The 25,886-nt window shown below is 36.4% G+C and overlaps 2 protein-coding genes across 2 annotated transcripts; both read right to left on the bottom strand.

Moving 5' to 3' along the window:
* Nucleotides 1–6,996: 6,996 nt before the first annotated feature.
* Nucleotides 6,997–12,287, bottom strand: LOC135714396 (methionine synthase reductase-like). The gene is made up of 3 exons (XM_065237743.1): nucleotides 12,012–12,287; nucleotides 7,936–8,331; nucleotides 6,997–7,876 (listed from the first exon to the last, which is right to left on the bottom strand). The coding sequence occupies exons 1-3, from the start codon at nucleotides 12,111–12,113 to the stop codon at nucleotides 7,022–7,024; spliced, it is 1,353 nt and encodes a 450-aa protein (XP_065093815.1). The 5' UTR covers nucleotides 12,114–12,287; the 3' UTR covers nucleotides 6,997–7,021.
* A 5,239-nt stretch (nucleotides 12,288–17,526) lies between these two features.
* On the bottom strand, nucleotides 17,527–19,273 carry LOC135714397 (methionine synthase reductase-like). Its single transcript, XM_065237744.1, has 4 exons — nucleotides 19,061–19,273; nucleotides 18,817–18,957; nucleotides 18,510–18,749; nucleotides 17,527–18,435 (listed from the first exon to the last, which is right to left on the bottom strand). Exons 1-4 carry the CDS (start codon nucleotides 19,154–19,156, stop codon nucleotides 17,557–17,559), a joined length of 1,356 nt encoding a protein of 451 aa, XP_065093816.1. The 5' UTR covers nucleotides 19,157–19,273; the 3' UTR covers nucleotides 17,527–17,556.
* Nucleotides 19,274–25,886: the final 6,613 nt, after the last annotated feature.

Raw genomic sequence — 25,886 nt, 5'->3', positions numbered from 1 at the left:
GCTCAATCAACTGCTCAGCAGGCAACATTGGTGTTTCTGGGGCGTTGAATAGGACACCAAAATCTTGGCTACTATGTCACACTGCAAAATACAGTGTTCCCTACAGAGCAGCTGCTTGATCATGTCATAAGTTTACCAATCTCTTAAATAATTAATAACTTTTTCCTGTCTCGTTTTACATAGAAACGATCTTGAGCAAAGTTGTAGCTAAGAAAATTTTCTTTAATAATGGCTATCAAACTGTTTCGCAGCTCAATATGAAAAAAGACTAGAAGGCAATCAACAAAAAGTTGAGATTTCCCATAGTAATTTACATGTAAACTTCAAATGGCTTGTGCGAAGTCTGTTTCTAACCAAATGAGTTATAACTTTGGGAGGCTAATCAGGACCCGATTTGAAACCATTTAAGCACTGTGGAGCGAAAAAGTCAAATTTTGCATCAGTCTAAGGTATATGTTCCAACTACGCTCACACGTTCCCACTATGTCGCACCACAAAAATACGTATGGGTATGTCACAATTCACAATAGAAGCACACCACAGTGGAGCCATAGTACAAACATTTATCCCAAATCAAAATAAATCATAAATAAGATTAGTTACAATACCATGCACAAAAATGGTTGTTCCCTGAGTAATACTTCAATGAAAACAACAATGAAAGCTTGTCACGCATTTAGAAGGAGCACTGTTGGACATATTCTGAAATATTTCAGTAGCATAATTCCATTGCAAACCAAATAAATCTATATGTGTGAAAATAAATAACATAAAAGAAAATAAAATAAGAGTGATTTGCGGCGCACCCAATGTCAGTGCCTATACGTAAGCGTACTACGAAGCGGCTCTCAAATAAAGGAGTAACAAATGTGATACTATCACTGCACACCAAATTCTAGTTTTGATGTTCGGTAATTTTTTTTACGGTTTTGATCTGTAAAATTTAATTTCTATTGAGTGATCTGTAAAATTGCTTTAATTTTCTTCTGTCTGTCAAATAAATACAAGTTTTCGGTAATTCCCATGAAAATATTACTGAAAATTTGCTTCTATTTTACCGATGTAGTTTGTAAGCCATGAAATGTCATTTAATCTAAACTGTTCAGTAAAAGTTTTACCGATTTCCAGTGAACAATTTATAAATACTGACGAAAAATGTAAACAATACAGGAGTTCAGTAATTATTACTGAACGCTTCAGTTAAAATCACGCCTGTCAAATCTTCGTCAATTTCACATGTTAAGCGGTGTAAAATTCAAGTGTAAATAAATTTTAAGAAAATCGTGCGCATATTAGCAGAAAAAAAAACTTGTAAACCATTGAAATGGAAGACGTGTTCGATGAGATTAGATGTGCTAGCGGCCCGATGCGGAAGTAAGGGATCTTTTCATTAAGTACCATTTATATTATCTAAATGTTTTCATTTTTTAGCACTCAAATAAAATGGCTGGCGACCGCTGACTCGTTGGATAAACAGATTGACGAATTGCATTTAATAAAAGATATAAACAATATATTGTGCATGATTTGAACGGAACAATTCCCTATATTTCACGGTTTTTCAGTAAAAACTATCGAAAGAACTGTAATTTTTGGCAGATGACGAGCTTTCTATTTTTACCGATTATTTTGTAAATTTTACCGAACTTCGGTATTGAGTGATGAGCTAGTCGGTATTTTTTGACAGTTGAGTATACATTGCAAGTTTACTGATCGTTCAGTAAACCAAACTTTTACCGAACTGATTACCGAATGTTCAGCTGTTTGAAAGTCAGTAAAATGTTTACCGACAACTGTAAAAACAACTTGGTGTGTGCCAGACTAGATCTTTGGTTCTCTCATACAGTGGTTCACCAGAGAGTGGAAGCTTAGTAATCCCCATCGCCTACCCATGTCGCCAATCTATCGCGGCATGAGCCAGCAACGCCGGCCTTCAGTCTCCAACACTCCATTATGAAGCATAAAATTAAGAATCTCCTGCATGATCGCACAATTGGTCAAAAAGACGAGCCCCCAAACAGGAAGATGCCTCATTGAGTAGGGAGAAGCCCGACCTTTATCCACGAAATGTTATCAACAGGGAGTTGGTATTCCCACTCTCCCCGTCCAAATAACTTCAATCGGGTGCCCTGTTGGACCCTCCTTCCCTTTTGTATATGTATTTAAATGTTTATGTATATGTTATATATATAATGAATCCTCGAATGAATCATCACTTATGCGAGTCGATTGTTATGATTATTGTTAATAATGCTTACATTTCGATGAAGATGATGCTACCTGTTTTACATTTTATGTGATAGGGGAAATTGCTCTAATGTTGGCCTATGGATCTAAGATTGGGCCCATGACTAAAAATCTACTATTTATCAGTTTCATCTAGCTGAACGCGTCATTAGGACGGTACTCATGGAACTCATGGATATTTTGGTCGCTATTGAAAATTTAGTCGATTGCTGAATTTATGTATGGGCCCAAATTAGGGGCATTTAGGTCGACATTACACCCATTTCCCCTACTTATTATCACAGAAGCCAACTTTGAATCGTAGACAATTCAAAGGTCCGTAGGTCCATTAACAATACACTCGTTTCGAGAAGGAGCTCTATGGTACAAATAGCCCGCCCACCGGCAGCATGGTGCAAAAACTACACTGAACCAATATGACATATTCCTGCTATGTGGAAGTCTAATAAATTTGCGCTATAAGATAATCCAATGAAAATGATATGATTGAAAATATGTGAGGTAAATTCTATATGAATATCTGATACATTTACAATGCTGATAATTTGGTAACTTTTATATGATCGTCATATGATAAATGAAAATCGGTCAAATTATAATAATTAACTGAAATGGATTTGAAACACATAAGCAAAAGCTTCACTTTTCACCACAATATAATATAGGGTAGAGAACTACTTCGGCTTAGTCGCCCATTTTGGGCCTATCGACCAGAAAACTTCAAATAAATACATGATTTCAGAGTTAACAAGTCAATTATGCGTTTGTTGCGATTCTTTAGTTAATAAGCTACCGAACGAAGTCAATGAGAACGCGTGATATGAAAGTTTGCACCCATAATTCCCAAAAACAAAAGAAGCGCTCCTACCAAATCAATTTTTATCTTCATCCGATAGGCCGAAGTGAATTCATTGGCGTTTCAATGCGTTAGACCGAGTTTAGAATGTGGCCGAGTTTGGCGTCAAGAAGCAGTGTTAGACTTTTGACAATATCTCAACGATTGGTTTTTCTTTATCAAATCTTACGGTACGTACGGAAAGGTAAATAAATTTGGAAGCCATCAGTAGTAATAACATTCCTTTTGGTGCTAAACTGCGCTAGATTAAGAAAGACTAAGTGCAGGTTGTGCTTAATAGACCGGAAATGGGGTAATTAACCCTATGTGCCATTAATCAATCGAAGTAAAGTTTATGTAAAAATCAAATGAAATTTACTTCTTCTCTTGACACATATATTTAATCGATTTCTAAAAATAAATCGAAAAATAAACATCAGGCAGTGGAAGCTTTCACAGTTGTGTCTTTTCTTATTGTAGCTGATTTGGGATTCGATCAAGAACTGTTGAGGTGTGATGCTTTCGGTGTCTGCGCTCGATTCCACTGGGCCACGGCTGACTTCAGTATTGAGCTCGTTCAATTAGCATGAAGTAAGAACAGTACTCCCGACATGGAATGTAGTGCAACGTTATGCTCGTTTTGCTAGTGAAGAAAAACAGCACTGACAAATTTATGCTCCGTTTCGGTGGTGTCGTGTATTCAAATCTTTCTTAATGCTCCTGTGTGCAATAAAACAACGACTACATTATATGAGTTCATGGAACTGGTTCAAGAATTAGCCGTATGTAGAAGGCGTACATAGAATCTTAGCAAAGCAAATATTGCAGTAGAATCATTTTTTTCAATCTCAATACATATTTTTCCGGAACCCTTTATCTTATGGAACAATAACAAACAAGGATTATTCAATACAGTATCATTGTTGCCAGCTATATTTAGTTCGACTAATCATTTTAATGAGTGTACGATAACATCATTGAAAATTGTTTCAATAATTTATGAAGAACAATCATTTTATTGGGAGCGATATTCATCCCAGAAAACCATGCCAAAACAAATGTTTGCTGTTGGATTTCTTAAAAGGCAAATCTATGACTATATAATGATTGGGATAGATCTGTTTACAATCTATAAAAGTCAAAAATCAAAGGAAGCTATTACAATGAGATATACATGTTTTCCTATACTGCAAAGTTGAATGACTGTCCAATAGTTTCTACATGTCTGTTTACACGCGACATATCAACAAACGTCAAAAATCGTTAAAAGCAACTCCAATAAAATAAACATAGTTATCTTATAAGATATATCTTTTAGTGAGCAATATTCATCATGAGAACAGGTATATTTTACTGAATTGTCTCATAGTGCAAACTTATATGATTTTCCATTAGTTTCTAGATGTCTGTTCCCACCCTTTACATATCACTAGTTTTTCACCATGAAATATATCAGACAATATTCATATACAATTTATCTATCGCTAACCACGCTCGAAGCAAAGTATTATCAAGTACTAAGTATGTGAAATTACGATAGAAATCATTCCATATCGCAGTCATAATTTTTAAGTGATAATTTAATGGAATCTATCAATCATCACATAGAATGAATAAATCTGCTGACATTGCTATGTTATAAGATGGATCCAATAAACGGTACATGTCAATTTGTTTCAGTGTAGTCAAGGGGAGGGTGTGGGCAAAAATTAGGCAAATAGCGGCTAAATTGCATGTCTCTGCTGGGTAAGGGTTTCAGCCAACATTTTATATATTAATTGTTGTTTTATTCATGTTCTAATTTCTTAGACAAAGGAACGTTAGAATCCTATAAGAACCACTTACGAAATTTCACCAGCGCCGGTGGTGATTACCAACGGCCAACGGGGACCAACGGCTTTACTTCCCTTCCGAAGGAAGGCGTGATCAGAGATGTTATGCCTCAGAACATCCCGGCGGCACCGACTGGGATTGAACCCAGGCCTGCTGGGGTGAGAGGTAATCACGCTTACCTCTACAGCACCGGCACCGCTTGTTTATGAAACTTAAAAAAGTAATATAAGATATAGCAGACCAGAATCGAATTCTGAGCGTTCAGATGGTTGACTCCGTGATTTGTTCCCACTTCTATAAACCCTTGGGTATTATAATAGGAAAGGTGTATAAGAACCTCTCGTAGTACCTCATGTATTACGATAATCATTTATAAGTCGTACTTATGAAATGAATATCTCATACCTATGAAATTCATAAATATCTTATGAAATCAAAATTGTCCAGATTCATAAGACATGAAATACTTAAGATATTTTGCCTCAGTGTACCTTATGCATACGGCATAAAAAAAAACGTTACTTTTATTTATTTATTATTTCCACAAATAATGTAGGGAATGTGACTTTTTGTTTTAATAACTGTCAACAGCTACCTATCGTGCAAAATAAACAAACATTACGATGCTATGAAAGCTCCACGAAAGGTATTGCAAAAAATATAAGACATAATCGAAGAACTGATCATAAACACGCAGTGGGCTTTAAATTGTCATTGGATACGTTTGGTAATGATCAGTGATGAGAGTTTATAATATTTTTTGTTGATAATTCGACAAAATCACTGGTATAATGATTTATTACAGCCGAAAATTTGCATTTTCGCTAGAAGTCATTTGAAGTTGATGCAAAAGTCCTCTGTTGCCAAGTGAAAGGGAAGGAATCTTTCGCAAACCGTGATGTGAGTTGCACTGTTTTTCATTTGACGTGACTCTTATACACATGCTCTACACTGAACGAAAACATCCGCAATACTTCGACTGATTATTGTATTGTTCGAGCCCTTTAACAATATGCTGTCGAAGTTCGGATGATTTCCTTATACCCCGTTCACATTACAGCCTATATCAGCCTATATAGGCTGTCTTGCAATGAGCACTCATACATAGGATTTCCAGTGCAAACTAGATGTATGAGTGCTCATTGCAAGACAGCGTATATCACGTGATATACGCTGTAATGTGAACGGGGTATTATGCTTGAATTCGTCATCAACTGATGAGCATCCATATGACTGTCCGCCAAATAAAGGATAATATTTATTTGAAAATAAGCTGTAAAACATACAGGGCTCAGAGAACAACAATTTAAAGATAAGATGACTTTTAAATTAGATTATTAATTCGATTGTTTACATTTCCATATTGACTAGCCATGAACAGCCATGCATCATGAATTCAAAAATTACTTGTTGGTAGAGGAAACTTCCTCCACCACGAAATAAGCATTTTTTTTGACTAAACGATCTTTATTTCTCGAATTAGTGTTGTTTACATGTATGAATTTTCAAGTGACACTACTAACCTACAACTACTATATACAACCTAATCTACTACCCAAAAAGTATAAATTTTCCAAGTTATTGAAAGTCATAATGAATCAATGGTAAATATATTTTTTTTTACTTATATTTTTGAGATTTTTAGCCTGAGGCTAGTTCATCTCGTAAATAGTAAATAACCATTGACTTACAAATAAACGTACCAGCTGCTGATAGTTTTTTGTTACAAAATGAATGTTTTCAGGTCGAAACCGATTTAGGTGGCACACTTGCCCCTTGTTCGCCTACCTAGGAATATTTTTACATGGCCGTGGGGATGCAAAGAGAAAGTCGACGAAGAGAATCTGTTACTTTGGACCTAATGCAATGTTCAGCTTGATTTAAGGTATATCTTTTGCCGTCCAGAATATGGAGCTGTTCACAATGCACAATGCATGCACGGTAATATTGATTATTATCTAGGTTTCGGTCGAACCAATTTTGTACATATTTGCTTCACATTTGGCAGAAATATTGTTGTCATGTTACAGGGGCATGTGAAATCACTTGAACAATAATTAGACCAAAATGTGCGCGTTTAAACAAAATATCTATTATATCGAAAGCTCACAACCATATATCCTCCACATATTTCTGGTTTTTCTTAAAATCAGCTATCAGGTTTGCTGATTCATCTGGCCCAATACCTTGTACACTACCTACGATTTCCGCAAACTTACGTTCAATTTGAGGTAGCATCGTTTTGCCATCGCCACAGACAAACAATTTACATTCGGATCCGCACAACATCTTCACTAACGCTTCTTTATTGGCCTCAATCTGGTCTTGGACATATCGAAACTGTGCGCCTTGGTCTCGTGAAAATGCCACCGAAAGGTTGTTCAACATTTTCGTTTTCATGTACTGTTCGAGCTCATCGCGGCATAGATAGTTGCATTGTTCATATCTGAATCCAGCGAACAGCCACGTTTTCCCCAGTGATTTGGAATTCATAGCTTTCGAGCGTTTTTCTAAGAAACTGAGGTACGGAGCAATTCCTGTGCCAACTCCAAGCATTACAATATCATTTGGTACATCATCCTCCGTGTAGGTAAAGTGTGTTGATTTTCTGAAGTACAGAAATATTGGGTCTCCGTTAATGCAGCAATTTTTAAGCATTGTGGTTGTTAATCCTGGGCGTTCATCGTTTAGAGAGAAAATTACTCTCAGTTTCCCGACCAGTCCAGGTCCATCGTGATAGTTTCCAATCGAATATGGTCGTGGCATCAAGCGCGGTAGATGCTCGATAAGTACTGATATCGGTGGTTTGCAGTTGGGGAGACTTTTCAGCAAAGTAACGAAGCCCAACCTTGATTCAAGGATGACATCGTCATAAACATGTCCTACTTTGCTGCATAATAACGAAAGTAAATTTCTTTCCAAATCGTTTGTTGTGTGGTCTAACAGTGCTCGAAGAAATAGCTGCAAATTGTAAAAAAAAAATCATTGGTTTGAAATCATAACTTGAAACAAATAATAACCTTCTTAGGAAATGCCTTCAAATCCAGACATTCTTGTATAAGCTTTCCGATCTGTACGATAGGAGGAATGTAAGGAGGAAGCTTGGCAGATTTCTTTTTGGTAGATGGATCAATCTCAACCCGAAGGATCTGATCACTGGCAGACTCCAAATCCAGGTGCCTCAACAGGTCAGCCACATCCTCCTCGGAATTTCTGGTTAGAACTCCCACAGTGTCCCCGGGGTTGAACATGTAATCGATGCTGGATTTAGTGTTGAGCGTCAGATCATATACGGATTTGATATCGTCACCTTGGGCGATGATCCTATACTTCTCGATGGCATATTTGAATACACCAGTCGCTTCAAAGGGCTGACTACAAGCTGCTTGTAAATGTACCTTCTCATCGAAATGATCCTAGAAATTGATGTAATTAGGTTTATTACCATTATTACTACAATTGGTTGTACAATTAAGGGACGAAATCGGGTTTTGTTCGGCAATCAAACCGTTTGTGTACATCTATATACTGCCATTATATGCATAACAGTCACATGTTCTATGTAAACCGTAGCACACTTATGCGTTGAACGGCACTATAAACATGTGTGGTTAGACGTTCAGGATAGAAGCACTCTACTTCTCATATTATATTTTATTCAATTTAAATGCTATTTTCAGACTGCAGAGTTACATGCCGGATTGCTATCACTCATTTCGCTATTAAAAAAAAAGGTTTTAGGAATTATGAAATCATTAGATGTTGATGATATTTTTTATATGTAAATTACAAGAAGAGGTTGTAAAGAATGAATTTTTCACATGAAACCTGTCAATCAAACAAAATATCATTATGACATCTAACGATTTAATTATTCCGAAAAACATTTTTTATAGCAATGTGAGTGGAAGCAACCTTGGTTACATTTTATAATAATTATCAACAAGTAATGCTTTGTTTAGACTACAGAGTTAGAACATGCTTTAATTTTTTTTTGTAGTGATCCAGTGACAGCACTTGCTTAAACTCTACACTGGACCCCTTTTATTGAAAAATTTTGCTTCTATGAGCCTCTATTTTAAATCAACACACAGACGTTCCTAGGCTATGGTGCCCGTTTGGTCACTGTTGTTTTTGTGCTGATCCAAATAGTTTTGATAATATAATTGCGCATTTTTTTTTTTAAGGTTGATTTTTGTCCCAGTCTTGTCTTCTGTCGTCACTTAATTTGTCATTTTGTCTTGTGTATTAGCCCCCACTTTTCTTGTTTATTGTGTCAACTTGTGTCTATTGTACTTCCTACTCTGTCATGACTAATTTCATTGATATATAAAAATAGTAATATCAATTACAGGATAATATGGTTGTTTCTCGATTACTTTTTCAAAGGGAAGCACCAGCTCCTGCAAACAATGCATCCGATCGTCGACCTGGCGCAACCGGCAGCCCGCACACGCCTACCAACACCACTACCAGGTAGAGGAAAATTTCCCTATCTGATGATAGTGCTAGCATGCGTGGGCGAGCCACCAGCTACGCCAAATCGACGACCAAACGCACCGCCTACAAAAGCCGATACGCTCCCTTGAAAAAGTTATCGAGATTTCTACTAATTAATGAATTATAGACAATTACCTCTCATGATCCTTGGGTCCACTATGATTTTAACTTACCACTTTTTGATTATTTATCAAATACCTCTCCGAGTATATAACGCCCCGATGCCTTGTTGATTTCTGGTCTCATTTGGATTGGTCCTGAATTTGTTTGATATCCTGTTCGAAGTTATTCTTTTCCTTCTCCTTAGTCAATTGAAATCCCCGTGTCTCACGTCATATGATTCGCCATTCATAAAGATAATGGGTTAAAAGGGAGTAAAACATACATAAAGGTAGATTAGTATTAGTTGTACTTGATCCAAACACTAGAAAGAAGCATAGATAACTTAGTAGGAAAATAAAACTAATATATAACTAGTGCAATGGATAAGTGTTAGTTCCGGGATGATTTTAGTGTTAGTAGTTATGTTAGTTTTGATCCGTATTCAGTCCTGCCGGCCCCTCCAGTACTATTTGCAGCAATTATGATAAGATTATGCGACACTGCTACTACTACTATGTTAGATGGTATGACTTGTCAATTTTCGCAACGCAATGTCTTTCAATAAATCACTCAATCACTTTGATGTCTGAAAATTTGCTCAAAAGGGTTTTGTTGACACATCATACCTTACCTAAAGCACAACAATCCTAATTCTTATTTCAAACCTATCAACATATTTAACACATCTTTCCTAAAACTTTACTTGTTCGTAAGCGTCTGGTTGAAGATATGACTTTCGCTATTAACATTGCCTGTAATTAACAAATACACTAAATAGGAAGATTTATTATACAACTTCAAAGGCTAGTCGCCTCCCTAAGCGGACCCCCCGCGTCCTATCTCTTATGTTAATTAACTTTCTGAATTCTCTAATTGAAGTTTATTTAATAAATAACTGAAATCTCTAATCTACCTACACAATCATAACCCATGCTTTTAAACTTAAATTTAACGTGTTTCAAGTACTTCTGGCTTTGACCTTCAAGTGACTAAAATGCTTCACTTTGAAGTAAGTTTCCAAGCTAATTTTAAAGTGTATATTGTATAGGGTAAATGTTCAAATTACGCTCTCACGTTTCCACTATGTCGCACCACAAAAAATACATATGGGTATGTCACAATAGAAGCACACCACAGTGGAAATCCCGAGTCATAGTTCAAACACTTATCCCAAATCAAAATGAAGCACATATAAGATTAGTTACAATACCATGTACAAAAATGGCGTTTAACATTGTTCCCTGAGTAATACCTCAATGAAAACAACAATGAAAGCTTGTCACGCAAATAGAAGGAGCATCGATGGGCACTTTCTGAAATATTTCAATAGTATAATTCCCTTGCAAACCAAAATAAATCTATCTGCGTAAAAATAAATAAATTAAGAGTGATTTGCGGCAAAACCCGCCAGTATCACACCCAACGTCAGTGCCTATACGTAAGCGTACTACGACGCGGCTCTCAATCGAAGGAGTAACAAGTGTGATACTATCACTGCTAGACTAAATCTTTGGTTCTCTCATGCAGTGGTTTATCAGAGAGGGTAAGTTTAGTAATTCCCATTGCCTGCCCATGGCGCCATTCTATCGCGGCATGAGCCAGCAACGCCGGCCATAAACCTACCGTCTCCAACACTCCACTAAAAAGCATGAAATTAAGCCCGCCCACCAGCATCAAGGTGCAAAAACTAGCCAAGGGGAGGGAGAGTTAGAACATGTTTTAATAATTACATATTGACAAGAAAAATGTCATCAATATAGGTTTATCACATGTTGTAACAGCTCTGTCTAGCCAGTGTTTAAAATGTCAAAGGGCTATCTTGGCATTATAACATGTTATAACTCTTTAGTCTGAACCTGGGTATTGCGGACCAACTTAATGTGCTTGTCACTTGGTAGCCAGTGCAAACAGTCGAACGGGGGCCAAACATTCAGTTACAACAAATGCAATTATTGTTATTATCTATCGTGAAGCATTGTAAGCTCAAATGTTTCCTCATATTACCGTGACATAATTAATGCATGGCCCCTAGATACTAGGTACATAATCTGTGTACATTAGGGTGGGCCAAGATTGTATGGCGGATCACAACCGCTTGCTCACCAGTGCTTTTTCAATCTGTGTTCAGGTCCCCAACAACTATATCAATCAGGTTTGATAAAAATTGAGCAATTTTTGATTTTTTGACACTCAAATGAATAGTTTTGTTCCGTTTACCTAACATATTCCCATACAAACTTTCAAGTTCTCCCGGAAATCCAGACCATAACCAAATTTGGCACAGTTGTTGTAAACCTCAATACACATCGAAAGAGCAGGGGGTTGTTAAGTTGACCCAAAACTCAGAAACCTATCTTTTTAGATCAAATGTATACCTACAACATTATATTTCTATAATATAAGGACAGTTGTTACAGGCAATTTCTCGATACACTGTAATTATGAACGCCAATGATAAAACCACACAAACATTATGCTAAAATAACATACTTACCACATCTTTACTGACTTCCGTAATATTTATGAACGATATAGGGGCAGGTGGTAATTTAATTTCGATGTTTTGATAATGGCTGATGATTTCACTTATGTCCATTTTAATTGCAGAAAATAACACTTATCTTCCGAAACACGTTGGACAACAGAACACAACACGTACGAAAATTCAGAACAAAAATATTTATGCATGCGATGTTTTGATTATGCATCAAGTGCATGGAGGAGGTGGTGGATCGAGTTTGGTAGTTGATGCACTGATGAAAATAACGAACTTCTTTTTGTTTGATTGTTGGCATTTATTTATTAAAGAGGAAGACGAGGAGGAAGACTTAACAGCAAAAAAAGATGAATATTACATCGAAATTGCTGCACTCAGGTCATTCCATAAGTTGTGTAATTTTACGTATCTTCATCGATGTCGGCCTAAATGATTATTTTATTTTATTTATGTTATTAAAAAGAGTTTTGTTGTCTTTTCGATCCAGAGGTAAGTAGGTTAGGAAATGGTAAGTTAAAAAAGGTAATATTAAAATGTGATATACATATAAACAAATTAACATTTCCTGTATTGAAGGTGGACTCTTCTTCCCACTTATTAGGATATTTCCTCGTATGATGGCGTATTCTGTATCGGGCTCGGTATCGGGTTGGAACATTTTCATCATTAGAAGGAGATCTGTCCAGTCTTCTTATTTCCGTGGATTATGGGTAAGTGTCTTCCCGCATAAACAATAACCATAAGAAGCGCATAACCACCAATTCGGGATATCATCCCAACTTTATGTGGGATGGTCGTACCATCTATGATATCGTTAGAGTATGGTACCCGTTTATTAGGGTTTGTCTACGGGTCCACGCTCCGTTTTTGGCCCTTTATACAATGGTAAATTTAATAGGGTAAACAAGTATAACACGCCGCACTTAGGGAAAAACAGTTATGTTTTTACCATTTTCACTTTAATTAACCGAACAATCACGTACATATATCTATTGCATTGGGAATATTTCTAGTAACCTGTAATCATTTATATTTCTTCAGTGGCAGTTAACACAGCAGTATATTTTTTCGACAATACTAAAATTGTTAATTCTTCAATTAGGCGGGGCAACTTGTCCCCTCTATCAACTAATATGCTCCCACAACAAAGATATTATAAGATCTATTAGAAACGGATGTTTAGATCGATTTGGAGGAGAGAGCATGACGAAGACTCGATTCGATGGTCTCGTTAACATCTATTGATGCAGAGTTTTTTGCGCTGTCAGTGTTATGCATGGAGCAGTGCTGGATAATCAAGTTGTTGAAGGATTTCGACGAAGATGCATCATGCCCTGTACCTACATTTGAGGATAATCAAAGCTGCATCAAGATGGTAGAAGGCGACAATGTTTAGAAACGAACAAAACATATTGACACAAAGTCCAGAGGACTAGAGACACAGTCCTAGACCTAGTCCTTGGTGGTTCCTATTGAAAAAGTTGCTGGAACGATTAAAGCCGAAGAATTTCGCCCCATCAACATGTTGCACACATTAGAGAAAATTTTAGAACTTGTTGTGAAAGGCCAGTTCTTGGAGTATTTAAATAGTAATAGTTTGTTGATACCAGAACAATCGGGATATCGGGAAGGTCATTCTTGTGAAAGTGCGTTGAATTTGGTATTAGCGAAGTGGAAAGATAACTTGGAGCGTAAAGATACGGTTGTTGCTATTTTCTAATCTAAAACGCGCTTTTGAAACAATTTCTAGGCCGTTATTGTTACGATCAATCAAGCGCTTTGGGATTACGAGTACTAAATGGTTTGAAAGCTATTTTTGTGACAGGACTCAACGAACTGTTTTTAATAATTGTGTTTCAAGTCACATGTGGAATAACCTTGGAGTGCCCCAGGGAAGTGTATTAAGACTCCATTTTATTAATTATGTATATTAATGAAATACGACGTGATTTACAATTGCTCGACATTCATCTTTTTTAAGATGATGCTGTGTTATTCATTGCAGCTAAGGATTTAGATGATACAGTTTTACACTTGAATGAATATTTGCATTCTCTAAACAGAGCCGCAGGTAGAACAGGGCTAAGTATAAGCAATAGAGATTGAATATAAGTAAAACTAAATTCATGGTAATTTCCCGGAATCGAGTAAATGATGATGAGGCTATTGATCGCGCTCGGGAGATTAATTATCTTGGCGTGATTATTGATGATAAACTTAAGTTTGACTCTCACATTGACAGTGTCACCAATTTTATGTAGATTGGAAAACGGTTTAACTATTTATTACCAGTAAAATACAGCTATACAAATCAATCATCTCTCCTCATCTAGACTTTTGTCCTTCCATTTAATTTTTGGCCAATGCAACACAAATATCGAGATTACTGCGCTTGAAGAATAAAATAATGCGTTTGATTTTAAGATGTAATAGATTCACTTCCTCAACTCTGATGCTAGACGCTTTGGAATGGTTGTCAGTGAAGCAAAGCATTGTATATTTGATTATGGTGTTCATTTTTAAAGTAGTTAACGGTTTGCTGCCTCGATATTTGTGTGATCGAATTGAAAGAGGAAGTGACTTTCATAGATATAATACTAGAAACGCGCATGAAATAAGAACACCACATTTCTTGACCTGTACTTTATAAAATTCACTGTATTTTAAAGTCATAAATATGTTCAATTCGGTGCCTAGACACATTAAACGTGCAACTACACTTACAGTTTTTAAGAGCTATTGCGCTGCAGCTGTCTTTTAATTATTATTTTTTAATGAATTAATTTTTAATAACTGACAAACTATGTATCTTGACGAAGTTTGTAACGGATTATTTTGTACAAACTTCGGGACTGCAACGCAGAATCACCTTCACGGCACTGATCGCATCTCCAACTGCGATCAACTTCGGCCATGTAGTCACTCACTCCCGCGCATCCAAGGTGCATCATCGCACAGGTATTACAAAATTTGACGCAATGTTTTCCGTCCATCTTCCGTTTTTTTTTTTTTTTTTTTTCTTTGGTTTGTTTTTTCCGTCGATCTTGTTTTCCGTGCTGAGCACCAATGCTACCGACGTGCCAGGAAGGCAGCTCCCACACCTGGACCCTACCTATCGACCCATCAACTCATGAACCGGGGACCAACGGCTTTACTTCCCATCCGAAGGAAGGCGTGATCAGAGATGTTATACCTCAGAACAACCCGGCGGCGCCGACTGGGATTGAACCCAGGCCTGCTGGGGTGAGAGGTAATCACGCTTACCACTACACCACCGGCGCCGTTATCCATCTTCCGTTCGATAGACTTGATCATCAGAAAATCTTTGAAGTTTGTTTCGGATTGAGAGAGAAACGCGTCCCGATAGCAAGTTGGACGCAGCTTCAAAGGTGTAATATATTAAGGCTGTGTTCCATTTGGTGAATTTCTCACATAAATTTGACACTTCGAAAATAAATTATAATGTTTGAAAATCCCTCTGTTGTTGATCGTCTGATTTTCGAGAAGGTGTTATCTTCAAAATTGATTCCTACCCGGAAAAAAATAACCATACAATTACCATTAAATAAAATACAAATACATCCAAATCTATTGCCAACAATCAATCTTATTGTGCGTATATTGTACAACAAATTTTAACATATTGTTATTACATTAGATGTACAATACGTCCCATTTAGTATGAATTTTCAACAATAGAAAAACAATAAAATAAATGGTAAATGGCTCAAGTTTGTTCGGGAAAAAGTGATTTTTTGTATGGTTAAGATACATAACAACCCCCTTGTTCTATTGTAGATTTCTCCATTTACCATAGATTATATTGTGAAAACAATAAATTCTATGGTTATTTTATAGTTGTGGACGATACAATTTATTTTAAGTACATTATATTCTATTGTATGGTTACAATACATTTCATTGTACCTATATCGTTCTTTTTTTTACGGCCTGTCAGAAATAAGCCTAGTACAATAGCAGGTTTATTTGAAAATTTTCTGTCAATCAAATTTAAGTGAAAATTCACCAAATGGAACACAGCCTAAATGTGTAAATTATAATGTTAATCGAGTTCAAACAAATTCATCTTACATTTTCGTGTTCTTCCATTTAACCCGAAACTATCTTCCGAATTGAGAAATTATAATCGTATTATGTATTTCCGTACAAATAACAATCTGTGATAATAGTTTAAATTTGCAGTTTAACTTCACTTCATATTATATCTTATGTATTGCTGATTGCATCTGAAACTGGACTGTTCCAAAAATGCAAAAAGTGTCATAAAAGTGCACGTTTCCGTCAAATCGTTTTGATGTCTTGGGAGCACTTATTGCTTGCATCATAAGGAATAAGTGCACCGAAGACACCAAGACGATTAGACGTAAACTTGCAATTTTATCACACTTTTTAATAAGTGAAAACGCGCTTATTAGTCCAATTTGGTGTGAAATGCGCAATACTTACTTTTAAGTTTCTATTTTTAGGCAAAATGTCGCCCAGTGCAAAGCTGAAGTAATTGCCACCTATTATAACACATGTATTATTATAGTATTTTTATAGAAAGCAAGTTAAATAATAATTTACCTAGTCACATTGTTTTTACTGAATCGCAATTTTCATTGATTAGCCTGAAGTTTAGAATTAAGCCTTACTTTTCTACTAGTTTACGATTAATTTAAGAATTTAACTTAAATTTTCATGGTGTTTATTCGTTTGTCCACGTTTGTGTGTATTATCTGTTAAATGTTTATTGTTGTTTTACATCAACACGCTGGATGAAGCACCAATGATGTTAACCTTATCAACAGATCGGTCAAACAAGTGGTTTAACAGAAGTTCTGGCAATTTCATATAGCAAAAAGCGGTAATCATTTCATGAAAAAAGGCAGAAAAATGCAACGATAGCTGCTTTTAATCTGATAAGCCGAAAAGAAGCAGGGTTTGAATTTTTGGAGAACGCACCAGGGTAAATAGCATCTCAAATTATTTAAGGTGTTTTGAGTGAATTTTTGAGCCACCCTCCCTCCCTTAAAGCTTTGTAAGATTTCAAAATTTTGAATAAAATCGTTGGAACATTGATCACTTTTTCTTTTGATCATTTAATGTTTAGGGTTTTTGGCATAGAAACCGGTAGACAAAATAATTTTCTTGAACTATTAAATTTTATGTAAGAAAATGTCAACCCTCGCCCCCCTCCAATTGTAAACAACTGTATGAAATGTGCTCCATCCCCCCTGTACATGATTTGTGGATGATCCTTATACCCCGTACATACTATGGCTTATATCATGTAATATAGGCTGTCTTGCAATGAGCACTCATACATAGGATTTCCAATGAAAACTAGCTGTATAAGTGCTCATTGCAAGATTGCCTATACTACATGATGTACCGAGCTATGTACTAATTAACCCTGGGTTTGATTGGCCGTAGAGCAGACTAAAATATTCAAGTCTTATTATTTCATTGCTTTTCATGGTCTTTCTCATGTAAATATTACTTCTGAACCTATTACTCAAACGTTTATTACAACGCAGTACTAGTAACGTATCATTGAATAGTACAGATATTTACCCATTTTCTTGTACTCACCCATCAAAGCGTCGGATTCCACTTTGGGTATGCCTTTTATTTTGCTCAAACATGTGGCAATGGTGTCCTGTATTCTTGGTAGCATTGTCCGACCTTCACCACATAGATATAGCTTGGTGTTGTCATCTAGCAGAAGCTTGATCAATTCTTCCTTTTTATCTTCAATGATATCCTGCACAAACTTGTATCTACTGTCGGCATCCCGTGAAAATGCTTCATATACGTTGTCCAGCAGTCCCAGCTGTACGTACTGTTGTATTTCATCTTCACACAAGTAATTGCGTTCTCGATGTCGACAACTTGTGAGCAAAAGTGCTGAACCAAGCTTTACTTTCTTGTTGACCTGTTTGGCACGTTTGCGATACTCGAGGAAACCCATGTATGGCGATATTCCAGTTCCGGGGCCTATCATTATGATATTCTTCTCCAGATCTTCCTCTCGATATTGGAAAACAGGTTTTATTTGCCTGAGGTACATGTAAATGTACTTGTCGTATCGGGCTGCATAGAGTAGTTTGTTCTCCAACATTGTTGATGTGATTCCGATTTTGCCATCGTTTAACATCGCAAAAATAATCCGAATATGGCTGCCCTTATCATAATTCGCTATAGAATATGGTCTTGCCAGCAAGCGGGGCAAATGCTCAATCAACATAGCGAGCGATGGACGACAGGAGGACAAAATTTTCAACATATGCAAAAAGGTCATCTCATTCTTCAGAATGAATTCGTTGTAGAAGGAAGCACCCTCTTTAGAAGCCAAAATTTCGAGAAGTCGTTTTTCACATGGATCGGAAGTGTAATTGGCTAGAACTTGTAAAGTTATCTGTAATACAAATTACAATATGTAAAATTATTTTCAATATTCTCTGTCTCGACATTATTAGCCACTTTTGTTACCTTTCGTGGAATAATTCTAAAGTCCAAGCATTCTGTCAATAATCTTCGTGGAGTGATGAATTTCGGAACATATGGCGGTAGTTCCGGATTCTTTTTCTTTATTGGCTTAGCCAATTTGACCTCGTAAACACAATCCGCGATTTCAACCAGATGTAAACGGTCCAGTACGAAGCTTACGTCTGAGCTTAGATTTTGCGTAAGGATCCCAATAGTATCTCCGGGCAAGTAGTCAACCATATTCTGACGGGAAATAAAAACCATCAATAATGACTGATCCTACAAAAAAAAACAAATACGAAGGACTTACCGGAGGTTCCTTTATCGACACTTCGTAAACGGTCTTCACGCCTTCTCCTTCGGCAAGCACTTTGTAACTGAGGATTCCAGTCTTGCACACTGGACCTGAGTCGAACGGCTGCTTCGAGTTGCATTGCAAGTGGTCAGGTATCTACATTGAAAATAAACACCCATTTTACCTTAAAGGATTACCGACAACAATATTGTGAACCTAATGACGCTCAACCTCACGGAACCGAGTTTATATCACTCACCACTTGGCCGTTCTCTGAACGGATCGTCTCAATGTAGTGGACGGGAAGCTTTGGTAGGTTGAGGGTTGTATTTTTAAACTGTTCTATAAAATCCATCTTTTAGAATAATCACCAACTAGACAAATTTTAAATAATTCAATTTACGATGTGCTGGCGGGACAATTGAAAAAAAAAATTGTTAACAATGGTCAGCACTTTTATGTTTGGATTGATGCCATGGCAAATAACAGCGTCCGGCATCAAAACTGTCAAATATAACATCGCAAAGAAAAAATAACATCGCAAGCAGGAATGCCAGATGAATTTTTCTGTATGAGTGTAAAAAAAATATGTCTGTATTTATCTGTACACTAGAAAAAATCACTGCATTGCTGCCCTAATAAAAATTGTATGGTTAATTTGCTTAACGACGTGTTCTGGGTATCATCCCAACCATTTGTGGAATAGTTCAATGATTTGGGTTATCGTTCGTTTATGGTTATTTTTTATTAGGGTGATTACGTATTTACAAATGAATTTTGGCTATCCAGCTTTACATGCTCGGTAATGGCGGCCTGTTTGTATGAATAAATGTATCCTTCACTGTATCCTTTTTGACACTATCTGGAGGTTCGGATTGTGACCCCTACACTGATAAATTGAACTATTCCTATTTTGCTTGAAATTTAATCAATTTGACATTAAACTCAGTTTAATCATATGGAATGATTAAAAATTAATCCTCTCTTTCTAAAAAATAAGCATCTGATATTAATCCCAGTTTAATCATGGTTGATTAGATTGTAGATTATCTTTTTTTGAATAAATTTTAATCATTTTAGATTCTATTTTAATAATTTTTGATTGAATTTTAATCTTTTTTGATTATATATCAGTATTGAAAATGAATAAAAATTTAATACTGGAAAGATTATTTCGATTTTAATCATGCATGACTATTGCCGAGGTAATGATGGCTCGGACTCAATAAGGTGAAGCGGGAAACTGCATACTTTTTAAGCTTTTATGATTTAATTTATCTTTGAGTGTACATTTCCCTCTCACAGGAACAGAAGAAAATGGAACAACATATATGTATACGCCCTCCAGTTAGTGTCAATAAACACAGTGAAGGATACATTTATTCATACAAACAGGCCACCATTACCGAGCATGGAAAGCTGGATAAAATTGCTTGCCACTCACTAAACTGAATAAATAAGCATTTTTGTACTAAAATCACGAGACTTAAAAAGATAAATATCCAATTCAAAGTCCGTGTACCAAAACATCGGAATAAAGTGAAAATGTAAAAAAGTAACAAATGACAAAAATGTTGAAGAGAAATGATTTTCAAAATCGTATGGATATATTTTTGGCTCAAGGCCTAATATATTTTTGGTATTGATTTAAATATATTATTCGGTTAATTAACCATTTAATTCGAGCAGTTGAAAATTACGTTTCCTACCACTCGATCTTCGAAATAACACAATATTTTGAGAGTTTTTCTTCTAGAACCACGAGAAAAGTAGCCAACAGTAGTGCGTTTCATACTAAAATAGTCATTTGTTGGCCCAATTTTGTGAAATCGCTGGTAGAAAGTCACGGGAAAACTGCTTGACAAAGTGGTCCATTCAAAGAAAAATATTTTTGAATCAACAAACCGGTTGTAGAGTCAATAATCTGTTTGTTGATTAAAAAATATGTTTTGTTGAAATAGTGATATAACATGTTTGAATCAATAAAAAAAAAAACATTAGGCCCTGAAACAAAAATCAGCATGTAGGCATGTTTATTGAAAATGGGAAAATCTATTTTTCAAATAAAAATAAATGCTAAACGAACAGAACTTGCCGAACAGATGTTAATATTTAGTCTTATCATACATGTTGCTTTAAATAAGTCGAAAAGCTGTTCATAATCATAACAGAACCATACACTGATAAAAATAGTACGGTATCACGTACCATTGAAATGTGTTTAATTATACCATGACAGCTCATAGTAAAATCAACCGATACTTCTTTCAATTCTATTATGTTTTTAACTTATTTACTATTTTGTATTTGTATTTGTATTTAAAATAATTCATCTGACAATTTAGTCTTAATGAATAAATTAGAGCTAATTTAACAAAGACCTAATCCGATTTGCAAAACGTTCGGTTGGTTCATTGAACTCGAAAAACTCTTCGACAGCCGTAAACGCACGAATACACGCTGAGATTGGTTCGTTGTTCCCAAACATGGTTCGGTGAAAACTTGGTTGCAGTAGCGTTGTATTCCGAAGAGATCTGCTCGGCACACGAAAGTTCAACATCGCAAGCAGGTCGAGGGCATCAGTTTTACCATTCAACAGCTGTACTTTCCGTCGTTGTTCCAGTGTGTCTAAGCCCAACAGGCGGCATCTATCAGGATACGGCGGCAAATTGTCAGGCTCACTCCACGGCAAGTTTCTCAGTGCTAGACGAATGAACCGTTTCTGAACCCGTTCGATCCTTAGGCACCACGTGACATGGTGAGGATGCCAAACGACGGACACATTTTCCAAAATTTCACGGACAAGTGCACAGTACAATGACTTCCAACAATGTGGATCCGAAAAATCCTTCGGAACTTTGGAAATAAAACCCAACTGTCGCGTTGCTTTCGATATGAGCGCTGAACGGTGTAAATCAAAAGTCATTTTTGTGTCTAGTTAAACCCCTAGATCAGTCACACTGGTAACTCTGGTAAGAGTATCGCCGTCGATATGATAGTCAAACAAAATTGGATGTACGGTGAAACGTGATTATCTGACATTTGACTATGCTCCCCATAGAATTTCATGTAGTATTATTAATAACATTTATGGTTAAAAAATACTTCAAATTTACCATGTTACCTTGAGAATATGGTAACATCAACAGAAATGCTTTTTGGTTGGAAAACAAAACCATTACTATTTCACTGCTCTGCTAACGCAACGGTGGTAATCACAGATTATTGCATCAGTCCGCATCGTGCTCTCTTGCCGTGCGGATCTATTTGCTTTTTGCTGAAGGAAGTGTTACTACTACCTAAAGCTACAACAAATTTAAACAGCACTTTTCAGTGCTCAACCTGTAAAATTTCTACCTTGTTCAACTTTATTCCTCTTCGATCCTTGTTTGGACCCTACCCGAGGTAATCCTTCTTGGATATCGATTTGGAAAATTCCTCTTCGATCCTTCAGATTCTTATAGTAATCTGCTTGGAAGTCGATTTGGATAAAAATTTACTGCCGCCATGGCGCCTAAACGCAAAAGAAAGGGGCAAACTCTTGAACCCCCTTCTGAAGAAATTAATTTGAGTAATCAATTTGATTTGCTCACGGATGATGAGAATGATCCATCATCCAAGAAAAATTCTAGTAAACTTTCCCGGCTTAATGCCAAGAAGGAAAAGATTCCCCCTATTGTGATAACCACTTCCGATTTCCATGCTCTTCGCATGGAACTTTTGAACTTCGTAAAAGTTAAGTTTTCTCTACAAATTGGACGTCGGGGTGAATGCCGTGTATTGGCTGAAACCTTGGACGAATTTAAATGTCTTCTCAAGTATCTTACTGAGAAGAAGCACAAATTTTTTACTTACGACACCAAAACTGAACGTGTGTTCAAGGTTGTCATGAAAGGACTGCCCAGTGGTGAATCCCTGGATCAGATCAAAGATGAACTGGCAAAATTACTTGGAGTTGTGCCACTCCAAGTAATCAAAATGAAAATGAAATCCCGTCCTGGTGATTCACGCAACGGGATTTCTAATGATTTTTATTTAGTTCACTTCAAGTCTAGTGAACTAAACAACCTTAAGGCCTTAGAAAAAGCTAGCCTTATGCTCCATGTCCGAGTGAAGTGGGAACACTTCAGGAAGACTGGAGGAAATTTCCAAAACCTTACTCAGTGCCGTAAGTGCCAGGGTTGGGGCCACGGAACTAAAAATTGCTACATGCCAGCTAAATGCATGAATTGTGGTGATTCCTCTCACGCAAAGGACGACTGTCCTGTGAAGGAAGATCCTAAGAAATTTAAATGTTCAAATTGTGGTGAAAACCACAAATCCAATTTTTGGGAATGTAAGACTCGCAAAGCGATCCTACAATCTCGTTCTAACCGACAGGTAAGAAACGCTCCACGTTTCCGACCAGGTACAAATTCCTCTGCTGTTAACAACGGTCTGCGAGGAACAAATTCTACATTCGTACCCGTAGGTACAAATATCACCCCTGCTTCAAATTTTTCATCTGTACCTACTCCCCTCGCTGCTAACAATGTTCAGCGAGTTAATGGAGCTACCTATGCTGTTATTTCAGCGGGTAGAAATCAAAATACTAACCAAAGTAATTCTAACGGAAATTTTGACAATTTTGACTTAGGAAGCATTACTGCTCCTAAAATGGAATTTTTACAGAAATCATTAATTGACATGATTTCTGATATGCTTAAATCTAACTCCATGTTTGATGCTATTCAAACTGAAGTAAAATTTGCAAATAATATTGTCATGACTTTAAAATTCAGTAATGGATTTTAAAGCATTAAATATTGTAAATTGGAATGCTCGATCTCTTAAAGATAATGAAGACGAGCTATTTAACTTTTTGCGAGTTCATAACGTGCATATTGCCGTTATAACTGAAACGTTCCTTAAACCTGACCATAAGGTTAAGAAGGACGCAAATTACATGATTTATAGCAATGATCGTCTTGATGGACCCTGTGGTGGCGTTGCCATCATTATTCATAGACGAATCAAACATAAAATTCTTTCTTCATTTGAAACCAAAGTTTTTGAAACTTTGGGAGTTTCTGTTGAAACAAAATTTGGACAACTTACGTTTATAGCTGCCTATTTGCCATTCCAATGCGTAGGCCAGAAAAAGAATTTTCCCAAGCGTGACCTCCAGAAACTTACCCGTCATAGGTCTAAATTCTTCATTATTTGTGATTTTAATGCAAAACACCGCTCATGGAATAATGCTCAAAGCAATTCCAATGGTAATATTCTGTTTGATGATTGTTCTGCAGGTTATTACACTATTCAATATCCAAACAGCCCAACATGCTTTTCTTCTGCAAGAAATCCCTCAACTATTGATTTGGTCTTAACTGATTCATGTCATCTTTGTAGCCAATTGGTTACCCATGCTGACTTCGGTTCTGATCACCTTCCAGTAACTTTTGAAATATCCCAAGAAATAATTTCTAATCCCAACAGCTCTACTTTCAATTACCATAGAGCTGATTGGGAGCAATATCGAACATTTATGGAATATAACTTCGATCCAAACATTCCTTTGCAAACCAAAGATGAAATTAAATATGCTCTTGAATCTCTGACTACTTCTATAGTTGAAGCAAGAGCTGCCTCAGTACCAAAATGCGAGGTTAAATTCGATTCGATTATAATAGACGACGATCTTCAGCTCTTGATCCGTCTTAAAAATGTCCGTAGGAGACAATTTCAAAGAACACGTGATCCTGCCATGAAAGTTATCTGGCGGGATTTGCAAAAACAAATTAAAAAGCGATTCTCTGCCCTGAGGAACAAAACTTTTGAAAATAATGTTTCTAAATTAGACCCGAGTTCCAAACCCTTTTGGAAACTCACAAAATTTTTGAAAAAACCTCAAAAGCCAATTCCAGCGCTTAAAGAAGGTGGTAACATTTTGATCACAAATTTGGAAAAAGCTCAGAAACTTGCTAAGCAATTCGAGAGTTCCCATAATTTCAGTTTGGGTCTTACTAGTCCTATTGAGAATCAGGTTGCTCGGGATTTTCGGAATATTTTCTCTCGGGAAAATATTTTTGATGATTCCTGGGGGACTGATTTGGACGAAGTAAGGTCTATAACTAAAAATTTTCAAAATATGAAAGCTCCAGGTGATGATGGAATTTTCTATATCCTCATCAAAAAACTCCCAGAGAGTACCTTGTCTTTCTTGGTAAAATTATTTAACAGATGTTTTAATTTGGCATACTTTCCTGATAAATGGAAAAATGCAAAAGTTGTTCCAATTTTGAAGCCGGATAAAAATCCAGCTGAAGCTTCTAGCTACCGTCCAATAAGTTTGCTTTCTTCAATAAGTAAACTTTTTGAAAAAATAATTTTGAATAGAATGATGCTTCACATCAATACGAACTCAATTTTTGCAAATGAGCATCTTGGATTTCGCCATGGGCATTCAACTACTCATCAACTCTTAAGAGTTACCAATTTAATTCGTTCAAACAAATCTGAAGGCCACTCAACTGGAGTTGCTCTTCTAGACATAGAAAAAGCATTCGACAGTGTTTGGCATGAAGGTTTGATTGCTAAATTGAAAAAGTTTAATTTTCCACTTTACATTATGAAATTAGTTCAAAATTATTTAACTGACAGAACTCTGCAGGTAAATTATCAAAATTCCAAATCTAATCGACTACCTGTTAGAGCAGGAGTTCCTCAGGGTAGCATTCTTGGGCCTATATTGTATAACATTTTCACTTCGGACCTCCCTGATTTGCCTCAGGGTTGCCACAAATCTTTGTTCGCTGATGACACAGGCATTTCCGCTAAAGGAAGAAGTCTTCGTGTTATTTGCAGCAGACTTCAGAAAAGTTTAGATATTTTCTCTTCTTATTTACAAAAATGGAAGATTTCTCCAAACGCTTCCAAAACTCAACTTATAATATTTCCACATAAGCCCAGAGCTTCGTTTTTGAAACCTAGTAGTAGTCACATAGTCACTATGAACGGAGTTCCAATTTCCTGGTCAAACCAAGTGAAATATCTTGGATTAGTTCTTGACCAAAAATTAACTTTTAAAGATCACATTGAGGGCA

This window comes from Ochlerotatus camptorhynchus, unplaced genomic scaffold (genome assembly GCF_037179485.1).
Source record: "Ochlerotatus camptorhynchus isolate MF236.1 unplaced genomic scaffold, CSIRO-AGI_Acam_v1.1 ptg000640l, whole genome shotgun sequence".
NCBI classification, from domain to species: domain Eukaryota; kingdom Metazoa; phylum Arthropoda; class Insecta; order Diptera; family Culicidae; genus Ochlerotatus; species Ochlerotatus camptorhynchus.
This window is presented reverse-complemented; position numbering and strand designations above follow the sequence as displayed.